Source organism: Aethalodelphis obliquidens, unplaced genomic scaffold, assembly GCF_003676395.1.
Source record: "Aethalodelphis obliquidens isolate GAN/ISIS:26980383/991018 unplaced genomic scaffold, ASM367639v1 scaffold57, whole genome shotgun sequence".
NCBI lineage: Eukaryota > Metazoa > Chordata > Mammalia > Artiodactyla > Delphinidae > Aethalodelphis > Aethalodelphis obliquidens.
In genome coordinates, this window is record NW_020838001.1 from 5,423,410 (window position 1) to 5,438,527 (window position 15,118).

The following is a 15,118-nucleotide window of genomic DNA, read 5'->3' on the forward strand; positions in this document are numbered from 1 at the left end:
TCCCAGATCCTAGAAATGGATCTGGTCCACCCGCATGACGGCAGGGGTAGTGGCGGCGAGGGCCCGCCAGGAAGCCGGAGGAGGCCCCATCCCAGGCCTCGCGGCCTGAGCATCCCCCGCACACGCCCCCTGCCCCACAGGCTCCTGGGGTTCTTGGGAAGCCGCGTGGAAACCCCTCTGTAGAGCCGAAAGCAGCCTCAGGCCCAACCACGCCCAGCCGGGGAAGGCAGGCCGGGGTCTAATTATAGAAGGCAGGCTGTGAGACGTCGTCTCTGGGAAGAGGAAGTGGCGGTCTGATTAACCCCCGGGTTGGTTCACCCCACATTGAGACAGTCCCCACGGGGAGAGGAAGTGTGGTGAAATGAATTCAGCCTCGGGGCCGGGGCAGCACGGACAAGCCAGGCGGCTCTGGCTCGTGGACGCGGGGATGGCGGGGAACCGGCTCTGTGGCCCAGGGGCCAGGTCCGCCGAGGAAGCCTTCAACTCTCAGGACCCTGGTTTTAAAAGAAAAGGGTCTGGCGCTTCCCTGGTGGCGCAGTGGTTGAGAGTCCGCCTGCCGATGCAGGGGACACGGGTTCGTGCCCCGGTCCGGGAAGATCCCACATGCCGCGGAGCGGCTGGGCCCGTGAGCCATGGCCGCTGAGCCTGCGCGTCCGGAGCCTGTGCTCCGCAACGGGAGAGGCCGCAACAGTGAGAGGCCCGCGTACCGTAAAAAAAAAAAAAAAAAAAGGAAAGAAAGGGGTCTGGAGCAGATTCAATCTTCAAAGTGGGTCTTCTGTTTCAGGGCGTGGGCTCCCAAGTCAGGAGCTCTCTGAGCCTCAGTACCCCCATCTGCAGAATGGGGTTGACGGGAACCGCGCCTTTCACAGAGCCTTTGGAGGATGTGCTGAGGTGGTCTGTGCTGCCGGCCAGCCTGGGCCAGGGCCTGGCACAGGACGGGGGCTCGGTTAGGTGTTCCACGTTGTCAGAACATCAACACGGTTAGTGGGCTCCAGTCAAAATGAAAATGCGGGCCCCTCGTGCAAAAGTTACTAAGAATTTCAAGACGGAGACAGCAGAGCATTAAGCCTGGCGTGGGGCCCTTCCGAGCCCTGTGTGGCTGCCAGGGCTGCAGATGCATGAGCTGGGGCAGATGCAGGGGTCGGGGAGGGGGTGGGGAACGGCTCCTTAAAAGGAGGGCACCTCAACGTGTATTTGATTGGAACACACAAAATCAGAGCTCTGCACGCTGTAGGAGACTGTTCACGAGCAAGCTGCTTAAACGGTGCACACAGAGCAATACGGAAAATTGACCATCACCATAAACGTGTAGGTAGAAACCTGGGCATGAGGCTGCAGCTCTCGCTCCCACTGAGGTTGGCTGTGGGGGGAGGGTGATGGGAGTTACAGCAAAGCTGAGCTGTATCTGTAACATTTTATTTCTTTAAAAGAAAAAGGATTAGTGACAAATGTGACAAAATCTTCGTGTCTCGTGTCATGTTTAATTCTGGGTAGTGGTAGTAGGGGCTTATTATCCTCTGAATATTTTCATTTTTAAAAGGTAGATTTCACCACTTTAAAAAGCTTGAAAGCATTGGGTGAGGAAAGAGCTGCCTTTGGCTGAGGTCCTGGGAGTAAGGTGTCTGGGAGACACACAAGTGTTGGGCACCTACTACATGCCTGGTCCAGGAATGGGTTCTAGGGAAATAAAAATGAGCATTTTCCTTCCAGGAACCCAGAGGTCAACACGGGGGGCCGGCCTGTCCTGTGTGGGGACCCACATGAAGTGATCCCCAACCCCAGCATGGGGCTGCCACTTGGCTATTTTCGCAGGAAAGCAGGATCTGTGGCGTTTTTTCCCAGGATGCCAGGAGCCTTGCGGGAGTCAGCTGGCAGGCACCAAGGGCTGTGTGTTGGGGTAGCAGGGGCGGAGGGAAGGTGGAACAGAGGGACATCAATAGGCATGGTCATGGGTGCAGGGGAGCGCCCGGGGCTGCCCCAAACGCTGCTGAAACCATTAAATGAACAACAGGAGAGTCACGAATTGTCAGCAGCCTCTGCTGGTGAGCCTCAGGGTCTGCAGCCTCGGGCATGGAAGTACCTCAGCTGGAACTAGAGCCTGCTCCGGGGCATCAGCAGCCTCTTTGTCAGTAATGGGCAGAGGACTAGACACCAGGCCCCCCCCCAGCCCAGGGCTTTATCCCGAAGGGGCCTTGACTGGTGGTCTCCTCGGGGTCAGGAGCACAGGCAGTTCCTCTGTCCCAGGGCTGCTCTCTAGTCGTTTCTGTCTCCTTTGTTTGTTTTAACTTTTTAATTTTGAAATAATTTTAGACTTAGAGAAAAGGTGCAAAGATAGTCCCCACGTCCCCTTCACCTTGCTTCCCCTAATATTAATCTCTTACATAATAGTACAATGATCCGAACCAAGAAATTCACTTTGATGCAGTACCATTAACTAAACTGCGGACCTGATTCGCATTTTCCCCCAGTGTCCTTCCTCTGTCCCGGGTCCTGCATTGAATTTAGTCATCTCGTCTCCTGCAGGCCCAGGGATGGTCCTCGCTCTTTCCTTGTCCTTCCTGATCTTGCTGGATTTGCAGAGTATCAGGTGTTTTGTAGATCGTACTTCAATTTGGGTTTCTCTGATGTCCTCTCATGTTTTCAAATGAGACAAAATTCATGTTCCATAAAATGCAACCTTGTAAAGCGTACAATTATGTGGCTTTTCATATACACAGAGTTGTGCAACCGTCACCACGATCTAATTCCAGAACCTTCCCATCACCCCAGAAGGAAGCCCAGGGCCCCCATATCCCTTTTTGTCCACCGCACAGTACTTTCTCTTGTGCCCTCCCTCTTGCCCCGGCTCCATTTCTCTCCAGGACGCTGGTCCTGTTTCCTTTCGGTTTCTCTTTGTGTCTCTGCCTCTGAGTTGCTGTCTCTCTCTCACATTCGTTTCTATTTCTGTGTTTCTCTCCATCAGTCTCTCCCTGTCTCTCGCTCCATCTGACTCTCTCCCTCTATTTTCTCCCTTCTCTCCATCAGCCTCTCCCTGTCTCTCTCTCCATCTGACTCTCTCCCTCTATCTTCTCCCTTCTCGTTCTGTTTTGCTCTATGTAGTGTGTGCATCTTTCTCCCTCTTTCATTCTAAAGGAGACACCGGCAAAACCCAAGAGGAATGATAAGGCATCCACAGAGCTCTGGAGACAGACGGGGTGAGGATAGCAAATATCTAAGGGCTGCAGCTAGACAGGGACCTCTCTGAGGAGGTGACGAAGCAGCCAGCCCTGGAAGAGCTGCTGGGAGAGGGCCAGGCAGGAGGGCAGCAGGAGCAAAGGCCCTGGGGCAGGACAGAACTCCAGGGCCGAGCTAGGGAGAGGCAGGGGACAGAGACAGGGGCCTCCCTGTGCCCAGGCTCGCTTAGAGAGAGCCCTGAATTCCTCCCCAGGTCAGGCCCCCAGGATCTGGGGCAGGAGCCCCAGCCAGCCCGGCGCGAGGCTTGTGGAGAATGTCATGGCTGAACCTCTGAGAACTTTCCAGGACCAAGCCGCACGCTCAGCCCTGGGGACCCTGAGCTGGGTACAACCCACCTCTTCCTTGAAAGGAACCTGCAGCAGAAAAGCACAACCCAGGCTCAGAAAGAGTCTGTGTGTTGATTTATTCCATTATTTATTCCAGAAACAATGATTAAGTGCCTGCTGTATACCAGGACCACAAACAGGCATGGGCAGCGCCCTGACCTCACGGGCTCAGAGTCTAGAAAGAGAAGTGGCCCACCTACTCACCCCGACCATGCTGGGGAGAAAGGCTAAAGCTCAGATGACCATTTATTCATCCAGCAGCTATCAGGGCCCACTGCATATGGTGGACAAACACAGATGACCCTCAAGGGGATGGCCCCTGTTCACAGCACAGCTTCTAGAGCAGAATGGCATGGATTCAAGTCCCAGCTCTGCCGGCTATTAGCTGAGCAGCCTTGGGCAAGTTGCTCACCCTCTCTGAGCCTCAGTCTCCTCCTCTGTAGAGTGGGCTGCTGTGAGAGCTACAGGCCAGAATGTCACATGCTGAGGCCCCCTACCCTCCCCGCCCCACCTCCGACATTCAGAGACAGGACAGGAGCTCAGTTTGTCAGCCATAATTGTACTTCCCAGCTGGTGGGAGGGCTGGCTGGTCAGGAGGATCCCAGGCCTGCTGGGGACCGGGGACCGGGCATCCTCCCCCAGGGGTACAATCTAGGCAGCAGGGGGAGGGAGCAGAATGTGCAGCAGCTGGATGGTGGCTTGTGTCCTGAAGTCACCGAGGGCAGCACCAGGCAGGCTGGCCAGGGCCCAACAGCCTGACCCAGCCTCATTTGTGATGCAAATGGCTGGCAGAGGCTTCGGGTCAGAGCACAGGGTCCCCAGCCAGGGCCCCAAGCTTTTATTCTGAGCAGAGCCGGGCATGGGGTGGGGGGGCGGCAGGGGGTTGAGGGGGAGGCAGAGTGGAGCCTCCCCAGACAGCCTCGGGGGACCTCTCTGGGTGGGGTAGGGGTGAGCAGGGACCCCAAGGCCAGGAAATGCATTCCTGGAGGCTGATTGGGGTGGAATGGGGTGTAAGGGCTGGGCCACCCCCTGCTTGGCCAGTAGGGTGAGTGGGAATACCTTCGGCTGGCAGGGCTCCGTCCTGCAGGACCCGGAGGTCCTCTTCGGGCTTTCTCCCGGGATCCCGCAGAAACCAGGGCCCCGCATGTCACACCCTGTCACTTCCAAGCTGGCCCCCACTGGATCTCCAGCCCCTCAGGGGTCCCTGGCAATGCTGTGGCCACACACACCTTCTCTCCTTCCCTGGCTCTTGGCCACACTTGGCTTTTTCACAAGCTGCTCCCTCTGCCTGGAATGTCTTTCCCTTCGTCAATGCCAGTCTTTTTTCAATCTCTGGCCCTTACTCTGTACATGTAACTATATACTCTTTTTCTTAAAGACAGTGCCCCAAATTGTATAAACTTCAGGCCCCATGAAACCTGGGTCTGTCCCCAGTGGTAGGAAAACATCCCCTGACACTGTCCTTCCTGGTCCCCGAAGAGTTAAGTAGGTCACATCCCCTGTTAGGTCATTCATTCATTCAACAAATATTTACTGAGAAGCTACTGTGTATCAGGCACTTTTCTAGGCACCTCGGATAGAGCAGTGAACAAGGCAAACAAGAATGCCTGCCGTTATGGACTGACAGTCCACCAGGGGTACAGGTAATAGACAGATGAATAAGCAATAATAAGTGATACATAAAGTAAACGTAGGTTTGAGGCGTGATAAGAGCTACAGAGAAAAATGAACAGGCAAGAGAGAGGGAGCACGGTGAGTAGGGGGCTATGAGTTTGAATGCAACAAGGTGAGCCGTGTGGATACCTGGAAGATGAGTGCTCCAGGTAAAGGGAAGAGCATGTGCAAAGGCCCTGAGGCAGAGGAACACCTAGGAGGGCTTGGCACTTCACTGTAGTATTTATCAGACTGAAATTAAATAATTATTCCAATGATGACTTACGAATTTTTTGTCTTCCTCACTAGGACTTTGTATCTGGTAGTTGTTCAATAAGTACAATAAAGAGACAGAATGTATTTATTTCTTTGGGAGGAGGGGGTTGGTGCTGGTGGAGTTGTAATGAAGCCCCCACCCCAGGGCACTAGGTCGGCTCACAGGGCGGAGCTCTGCAGGCACCTGCAAGGCAGGGACCCGGGCCTGGCACCGGGCAGCCTTTTCCAGGGGCGAGGGGGCAGCAGGCATGGTGAGGACAAAGCAGGAAAAGAAAAACAGGAAGACCCCACGATGATCTCCAAGCTTGGTTTGGGGCATATGTGATCCCTCTTCAGATGCCCCAGAAAGTACAGTGACCCCATTTCAGGGGTCAAGTTCTAGCCAGGCCACTGAGTTTGGGACATGAACTTTAAAAGCGTAGCCCTGAATAGTTACCTCCTCTGGTGTGACCTCCCGGCAGTGCCGTGTGAGGGCTGAGAAGGAGCCTGCAGGTGAAATCCCGGCACACAGCAGGTGTGCACGCACCGGACAACGGCAGGTGCACCAGCAACTCTGCTCAAGGTGATTCGTTCTACCTCTGCCTGAATGAGCAAAAGGCTGGAAACGACTTCCACCTCCATCCCAGGGGGCGGGCAGTAGAGCACGCCCACTCACACGTGGAATACTAGGCAGCCGACAACCAGGCGATAGCAAGCTCAGTGTGGGCTCAGCGGGGAATCTTCAAGATGTATTTAAGGGAAAGGAACAAGGGCCTCACAGAGCGGATGGCGCGTGCTGACTTGGAAACAGACACACAGAAGCATAAAATACAATGTGTTGAAACTGGAGGCCCTGGATGCCTGGAGGGAAGAGAACCGGGTGGGGGATGGGAGGGACTTTCCCATCCCACAAACCGCCCCCCTCGCCCCACAATTCCCAGTCGTTACACTGGTGAATGGAAGCTGTGCAATTATCCTGAATAAAAATGCCACCGCTCTTAGGAGCAGGAACGTGACTACTGGCATCTGGAGGTGGGAGAAACTACCAGGCAGGGGGCAAAGGGGGCGGGGATGCTGGGCACACCCCCTGGGGCTGGACCTGTCTGTTCCCCTTTCTCACTAAGTCAACCACCCGAGGAACAATAGTGCTTCCCCTGCTCTTAGAGGAAGGGCGGGTGGAGACAGCCTGCAGGGCCAGGGCGGCAGGTGGAAACCTCAGTGAGGTGCCAAACGCTATTCTGAGAGGCCGGCGGAAGCAGGGGCGGAAGTGTGTGCTGGCGATGGTCTCTGGCTCCCTCACTGCACAGGCGGAGGTGCTGGGGGAGGGGAGGGGTGCCCCGGGGAGGGGAGGAAGATGTCACGGGGTGCTCCCACCCCCCCGGAAGCTGCTAGTCCAAAGCCAAGCCAGTTTCTGTTTTATAGGACTTGGGGGTAGGTTAATGCACCCAGTTCCCTCTACACTCTGCCAGCCTCAACCGCCTTCCCCCGACCACACTCTTGCCCTCCTGGCCTCCCCGCAGTTCCTCAACCTGGCCCAGCGCACCCGACCTCAGGACGTTTGCACAGGCTGTGACCATCTCTGGAACGCTCTACCGTCTTGCCCCCTTCCATGACTTTTCTCCAGTGACTTTTTTTTTTTATAAATTTATTTATTTATTTATTTTTGGCTGTGTTGGGTCTTCGTTGCAGTGCGCGGGCTTCTCATTGTGGTGGCTTTTCTTGTTGCAGAGCACGGGCTCTAGGCGTGCAGGCTTCAGTAGTTGTGGCACATGGGCTCAGTAGTTGTGGCTTGCAGGCTCTAGAGCTCAGGCTCAGTAGTTGTGGCGCACGGGCTTAGTTGCTCTGCAGCATGTGGGATCTTCCCGGGCCAGGGCTCGAACCCATGTCCCTTGCAGTGGCAGGCAGATTCTTAACCACTGCGCCAACAGGGAAGCCCTCCAGTGACTTTTGCTGGACCCACCTCTCACCTGGACTCTCCCGGTTCTTCTCCATTACCTCACCTGCTTGTTTCCTTCACAAATTTGTAAGGCAGTGATTTTTTTTTTTTTTTTTTTTTTTTTTGCTTATGCCCTTGTCAGGGCAGTAGCCACACCCACTTTTTTTTTTTTTACTGTTGCACCTCCAGTGCCTAGCACAGAGAATAAGCTTGGACATTTGTATAAGGAACAAAATAAGAATCTTTGGGGCACAATGTGCTGTCACTTGGGGGAAAACATTCAGTGGTTCTGAGGCTAGTCAAAGGGAGAGCCAGAATCTAACCGACGTGGGGGATTTTAGAGCAGAAACTTAGACTGCCCTTCAAGATAAAGGAGGTTGATTTTGTGATGGGCTTGGCTAAGGTTAGGGACCAGCGGGAAGGAGACACATTTTCTTTCCAATGGAATAACCCAGAGGTTGGGAGCCAGGGGCCATGGACTCTGAGCATGAAACCAACATAGGCTGAGAAATAAAGAGAACTTGGATCCTTATACAGTGCTTGAGCTGCTGGATCCAGCCGTTCCTGAAGTCAGAAATTCAGCTGCATAATCCAGTCATGTCCAACTAATCATTCTCCAGAAGGAGGGCAAATCATTCAGGATTCTTTTCTTTGCAAATGACAGAAAGCCCAAGTCAGACTGCTGTGGTGGGTGGGATAACGCCCCTCCCTCCAAGACATTTGTGTCCTAATCCCGGGAAATTGGGACTATATGAAGTTTGAATATATTGTTACATGGCAAAAGGGACTTTGCAGGTGTGATTAAGGTTATAGATCTTAAAAGAGGGAGAGTAGGGCTTCCCTGGTGGCACAGTGGTTAGGAATCCGCCTGCCAATGCAGGCGACACAGGTTCGAGCCCTGGTCTGGGAAGATCCCACATGCCGCGGAGCAACTAAGCCCGTGCGCCACAACTACTGAGCCTGTGCGCCTAGAGCCTGTGCTCCGCAACAAGGGAAGCCACCACAATGAGAAGCCCGCGCACCGCAAAGAAGAGTAACCCCCGCTCACCGCAACTAGAGAAAAACCTACGCCCGGCAACGAAGACCCAGTGCAGCCAAAAGTTAAAAAAAAAAAAAAGAGGGAGCGTATCCTGGGTTATCCAGGTGGGGTCAATCTAATCACATAAGTCATTAAAAGCAGAGAACTTTCTCTAGCAGGAGGCAGAGAGGAGCAGCAGAAGAGGAAGTTGGAGAGATTTGAACACTAGGAGGGACTTGACCCACCGTGGCTGAAGGGAGCCATGGGGAAAACATGAGAAGGAATGTGGGCAGCCTCTAGAAGAAACGACCTACCCCTGCTGTCAGCTAGCAGGAAATGAGGACCACAGTCCCACAGCCACAAGGAACTGAATTCAGCCAGCAAACTGAATGAGGCTGGAAGAGGATTCTTCCCCAGAGCCCCCAGTAAAGATCACAGCTCTGCAGGCACCCTGACTTCTGCCACCCCAAGCTGAAGGCCAAGCTGGGTCATGCTGTATCTGGAGTTCTGACCCACAAAAGTAGGACATAATCATCTATTATGTGTTGTTTTAAGCCATTAAGTTTGTGACGATTTGATAGAAAACGAATACACTGGTTTAATGAAAAAAGAGAATTGACAGGCTCTCTCAGCCTGACTTCAGGAATGGCTGGATCCAGCAGTTTAAACACTGTCCTCGGGATTTAATTTCTCTGCTGCCTCCTAAGCTGGTTCATGCTCAGGCTCCATGGGTCACCCTGGCAGCTCCAGGCTCCCATCCCCCAGGTTAAATCCACAGGCAGGGGGCCTGCCTCTCCCAGCTGTCCCATCATAAGTCTCACTGACTCTCATTGCCTGTAGCTGGACCATGTGCCTACCCCCGAGTCAGTCACTAAGGCCAGTGGCATGCGACATTCTTTCTGGCCAGGTCTGGGTCACATGCCCATCTCAACGGGGTCAGAGGTGGAGCCACCTGAGCCTCGGGGACAGATGTAGGGAACGGCTAGTTCCCAGGGGGACACTCGGGCCCAGTTAGAGGGCAGAGGGCCACAGAAGCCGCCACACCAGGGGGCTTGAGATCGCACCGAGAATTTGCCTGTTTTACTTTCTGGAGATGAGCACCGCGCAGGGTGGCCTGGGCCGAGGAACCCCAAGCCGCCCCAGCGAATGTGACTCAGAACCTCTGCACAACTCCCACCCCCAGGGCCCGCTTTCCAAACTCACGGGCTAAACAACAGGGAAGCCTTGCGTTCCTCAGAACCATGCTCGACTGGGACACAGAGTAAACAAACCGATATTTATACCATGGTCCCGCGGGGTGGCCACTTGGCTCTGAGGCAAATATGGTCAAAACTGAATCATGCAGCCCTCAGAAGAGACCGAGCCTATCCCCAGAGGAGCCCACGGGAGGCGTCCACCTCCCACACTCCCGCGGGCATCCCTGATCCTTCCCAGAAGACTTGGGTGGGGAGGGAGGTGTACGGCTGCTCACTTCTGCTAATTCCTCACACCCAGACCAGGCGATCCCTCCTTTTCCCGGGCCTGGACTCTGCTGGCCCTTCCCAGGTCAGGTCCTGGCTGGGTCCAGAGCCCACAGGCAGGGTACCCACGCCCCCGTGCATCCTCTCCTGAAGATGCACTCCCCACTGCCTCAGATTGCCTCTCCTCGACTTAGAAGATCATTTAATTTAACTTAGTTAGCATTCACATGGCCAGCGCGTATTAGAAGCCCCTTTCTATGTGCCTGGCGTTGGGCGCAGAGGCTGCGTACCAGCATGGATGTCTCTGGCCTGCTCCTGCCCCTCCCAGCTTACAGTCCAGGATGGGAGACAGATATTAAATGAGCAAATAAAATGCACTGAGAAGTACAAACCCTGATAAGTTCTCCAGAGGAGGCAGGCAAGCAGAGTGCAGAGTGGGAAGATGGCAAGGAGTCGGCCAAGGATGGGCACTGCGTGAACATCTGCGGGAAGGGCACAGGCAGCAGGAACGGCTTGTGCAAAGGCCCTGTGATCACCAGCTAATTTCCTCCCCAGCTCCTGCTGATTCCGTAACGATCTTAGTTACCTGTTTCCTTGTCTATTGCCCGCTTCTCCCAGTAAACTGAAAGCCCTGTGAGGGCGGGGATCTGTCTGCGTTATTCCCTGCTGTCTCCGCAGGGCCTAGAAGAGAGTCTGTGCACGGTAGGCGCTAACACAAGTTAGCAGAGTTCACGGAATGCAGAAACGACAAGGGGGCTGTGAGCTACCAAGGTCAGTGGACAAGCACATTGAAAAATAGGGAGGTCTCATTTAAAAATATTTATGACTGTCACTGCCTTGCTACAGAGAAATCTGGAGAAACAAACACAAATGTTATCTGGGATTGGAGGGAATATTCCTTTGTACGTTACTGAACTCTGTAGCCATCCAATGTTTTACTCTGAGATTGTACTTCTTTTCACTCTTCTTGTTTTTTATAATCACAGAAGCAATACGTGAACGTGGTACCACATTCAAACAAAGATACGTATAGAGTAGAAAGCAAAATCCGTTCGCCAGACAGCACCCCTCAACCCGCCCTGAAGTCCGTGAATGCCCCTCATCAGAGCCCCGCCCCCCAGGTTATACCTGATGCCCCCACGTCCACCCTCAGACCATAGAGGTGGAGGCCCAGGGTCAGGCGAGTGGGGGTGCAGGCCTCAGAGAGGTCTGGGTCTCCTCCCCAGATTGGTTAAGCCCAGAACCTCCCCTCCCCTTGTGTCCTAGAGACACAGCCCAGCACAGGGACGACTCCCTACTTGGGCTGGGCCTGGCCCTGGTCGCAGCCTTTGCCCCACGGCTCCAGCCAAGCCGATACCCTGGGTACAAACATCAAGAAGGACTGGGTGCCCATCGCATGCATCATTCAAAATAGAAGTGATATTCAACGATAAAGAAGTGTGGGGAGGGCCCAGAGTTCTGCCTTTTCCCGCGGTGACGTCCATTGCTCTTTTGGAATATGCTTTCATTGTCTTTTCTCATTGTTTCAGAGCCACTGCCTTGCTGGTTTCCTAAGACCTGCCTGGTGAGGTGTGCCTGGTATGGGACAGGCCACCCCCCCCCCAGCCCCTGCAAGCACGGACGTACTTTCTATCTCTATGGATTTGCCCATCCTAGACATTTCATATGAATGGAGTCATACAAGATGCGGTCTTCTGTGACTGTCTTCTGCCAGTTGTCATCCTGTTTTCAAGGTTCACCTGAGCTGTAGCATGTATCCGAATTTCGTATGTAGAAAACAAACTTGTGGTTACCAAGGGGGAAAGCGGGGGAGGAATAAACTGGGAGATGGGATTGACATGTACACCCTACTAGATATAAAATAGGTAATAAGAACTCACTGGATAGCATAGGGAGCTCTACTCAGTATCGTGTAATGACCTATATGGGAATAGAATCTAAAAAAAAGAATAGATATATGTATACGTATAACTGATTCACTTCGCTGTACACCTGAAACTAACACAACATTGTGAATCAAACATTCTCCAATAAAAATTAATTAAAAAAAAAAGAATTTCATTCCCTTTTCATCGGTTCCCTTTATGACCAAGTAATAGTCTTTGGATGGGATACCATACTTTGTTTATCCATTTTTCAATGGTGGACACTGAGGTGGTTTCCACTTTGGGGCTACTGTGAATAGGGCTGCTAGAACATCCATGGACAAGGTTTTGCGTGGGCGTATGTCTTTATTTGTCTTGGTATATACCCAGGCGGGCAATGTCTGGGTCATATGGTAACTCCACATTGAATCATTTGAAAACTGCCAGCCTGTCCTCCGTTCACATTCCCGCCACAGGGTGAGAGTTCCAACCCCTCCCACCCCGCCAACATGGGCTCTTTCCTGGCCTTTCCTTCTAGCCATCCTAGGGGCTGTGAACTGGCATCTCACTTTTTGGCTTTGATTGCATTTAGCGTTGTCCTTTCAAACCAGTCTAAGTTACGATAAAAGCCCACGCTATACTCATGGAGGGTCTTAGAGCCACATGAAGGAAAGAGATGGGCTCCCGTCTCTCCCGCTCTAACCAGCTGTACTCCAAGGGGATTCCCAAAAAAATATTTTTTAAAGTGAACTATCAAAACCCTAAAAAGGAAACAAATTTGAATTCTTTCTCCAGCTACGGAAGGCAGAGTCCTTTTTGACCTCTGAAGAAATGAGAGAGAAAAACAAAGGAAAAACGGACAGGGGGAAACATATAAAAAATTGAAAGGTACTAGACACAGTGGTTCTTAGGCCAAGCTTCACTTTAGAACCATCTAGATGCTCTTTAAAAAATACCCATGCCCAGGCCCTCCTCCCAGAGACTGGGCTTCAGCTGGTCCCGGTGGGGCCCATGCAGTATTGTTTTGGGAAGCCCTGTGGAGGCAGGTTCTGTGGTGCAGCCAGGACTGGGGTCAGGGTCGGGGGGGTGCTGCAAGGACCCTCCCCCTGTTCACAGCAGACTGTTTGTGTATTGGGTGGGTTATATCCGTCCAGCTGAGGTTAGAGCCAGTGAGCGAAGGGTGCTATCAGCATTGGCAGTGATCCAGCGAGATCCCAAGATCCTCAGAACTGGAGGGGGAAATGCCAAGTCTCCCCAGGAACCGACCCGTTTTCTCAGGGCCGAGCAGGACAGAAGCACTGACTGTAATAAAGGGCTGGCACTCCTCGAGCTCCTCCCTCAAACCTGGCCCTCACTGCTTTTTCCACTGGTGTCCTAGGAGGCACTGATGAGAAAACTGAGGATCAGAGAGGGTGAGTGACTCACCCAGGGTCACATAGCTTGTAAGGAAAGAAACTCAAATCCAAACTCAAGCCTGTCTGATTCCAAACCCTTGCACTGGACCCTTGTGCTGACTTTGCTGGAGTGGGGATGGGGGGTAGCAGTCTATCTAACCTACCATTCATCCATCCATCCATCCCTTCATCCATGTCTCTCCATCTCTCTACCCCTCCACCCAGCCCTCCATCCATCAGTCCTTCCTTCCTTCTCTCTCTCCATCCCTCCTTCTCTCACTCTCTCTCTCTCTGTCCATACTTTCTTCCATTCATTCATTTATCCCTCCCTCCCTCCATCCATCCATCAAGGGGCTACTACATGAATGTCCTCTAGTTAGACATCGAGGTGGATAAAACATATGTGTATCTGATGTGGCCCCTGCTTTCTCCCCGCCCTTGTCTCTCTCCCATGGCTCCTAGCTGGCAAACGAAAATGCCCACCAGAGCTTGGTGAGAGGCACAATAAGGACTGGTGGGGACTGTGGAAAAGGGGGAAAGCACGTGTTTAATCATTGCTATGCGGGACTGTGGGCCCAGTGTTGCCAGAGAAGCTTCTGTCTCCTTTCCACAGTGCTCCGTGAACATCTCTCCATGTCATAAATGTACTTCTTCACGGCTGCACCGTATTTCATGTTGCCATTCCCTCCAGAGGAGAAGCCGGCAGCAGGTTGGGGGGGCGGGCTTTGGTGTCAGACCCTCCGGGGTTTGGGCCCCAGCTCTGCCAGCTCCCTAACTACTTTCAGCCTCAGTTTCTGCATCTGCAAAATGGGGACAGTGTACATGCATCTTGCACGGGGTTGCTGGGAGCTGACACAGCTGAGTGGCGGGCGCAGGGCCTGGCAGAAGCTAGGTGCTCAGGAAGTGCAGGATTCTCTGTCCTTCCTTCCCCACGAGGAGGAACACGGCGGTCCCACACCCCCTGTGACCCTGGAGACCCATGAAACCACAGCTCCAGACTCAGGATTATGGCCTTTTCCACAAGTCCTTCCCTCATCCTGGGCCCAAGCAGACTCCTGCGATGCTCGCCTCTCCCTGGGTCAGGAGAGCTCGTGTATGCCAGCGGGACAGAGCCCAGGTCCACGCCGCACAGGGGTGGGCAGTCCTGGGCGTGCTGAGCACTGGTGGGCAGGGATGGTGGGAGGCCTCGGGTCAGGCAGGAGTGGGGTTGTCGGGAGAACGCAGCCCAGAGGACCCGGTCAGCCCCAAGTAGGAAGAGGGGGGAGCAAGAGGCCGCCCAGCCTCATTCCAATGACGCTCTGAGGCCAGGTCCAGGCTCTTGTCCCAGATGATGGCGACAGAAAGAGAGACCACTGCCCCAAAAGAAAAATCAGAGAGAACAAGGATGGGGGGCAGGGTAGAGGCAAGAGCTTCGACAAGAAGGTCTGGGAAGGCGTCTAGCAGGTGGGGAGCGGGGATGACATCTGAGCTGAGACTTGGTGACTTTTGGACCCAGGCTGAGGGACAGAAAGGACCTGGCACAGGACACCTGGCGGGAGAGTGGCTCTTGAGAAAGGCATGTGAGAGGTGGCAGGGCCAGTTGAGCCATGGCAAGGAACTGAGGTTTCCTTCCAGGCCAGTGGGGAGCCACAGGGGCTTCTATGCCAGGGAACAGCGTGCTCTGAGTTACCTTTTTAGGAGATCGAGTGGGTCCCCATAGGCAAGAGGCGGGTGGAGGCAAGGACAGCTGTGGACCCCACCCAGCTCTGGCTCATCAGAAACATGCAGAAGAGCAACACAGGCAAGCCGGCGGGCACCCCACCCTGTTAGTATTCGGGGTACGTGCACACAGATGTAACGTCAACCAAGTGCCAAACTTCATTCTCCAATTTTTCTTGCTCAGTTGTAAATCGTACAGAACCGTGTTAAGAAAAAAGTAAAACTCTCCTGTAGTCCTAGTACCATTAACATCTAGTCTATTTCCTTCCTCCCGTTTTT

General features: G+C 53.6%; 1 protein-coding gene across 1 annotated transcript in view; it reads right to left on the reverse strand.

The window, feature by feature from the left end:
* Positions 1–2,184: 2,184 nt before the first annotated feature.
* RBM38 (RNA binding motif protein 38) overlaps positions 2,185–15,118 on the reverse strand; it is a 34,259-nt gene continuing 21,325 nt past the window's right edge. Inside the window, exon 4 of the mRNA XM_027086912.1 lies at positions 2,185–2,631. Within this exon, the coding sequence (XP_026942713.1) occupies positions 2,607–2,631 (25 nt within the window). The 3' untranslated portion in view covers positions 2,185–2,606. The remainder of the gene's footprint in view (positions 2,632–15,118) is intronic.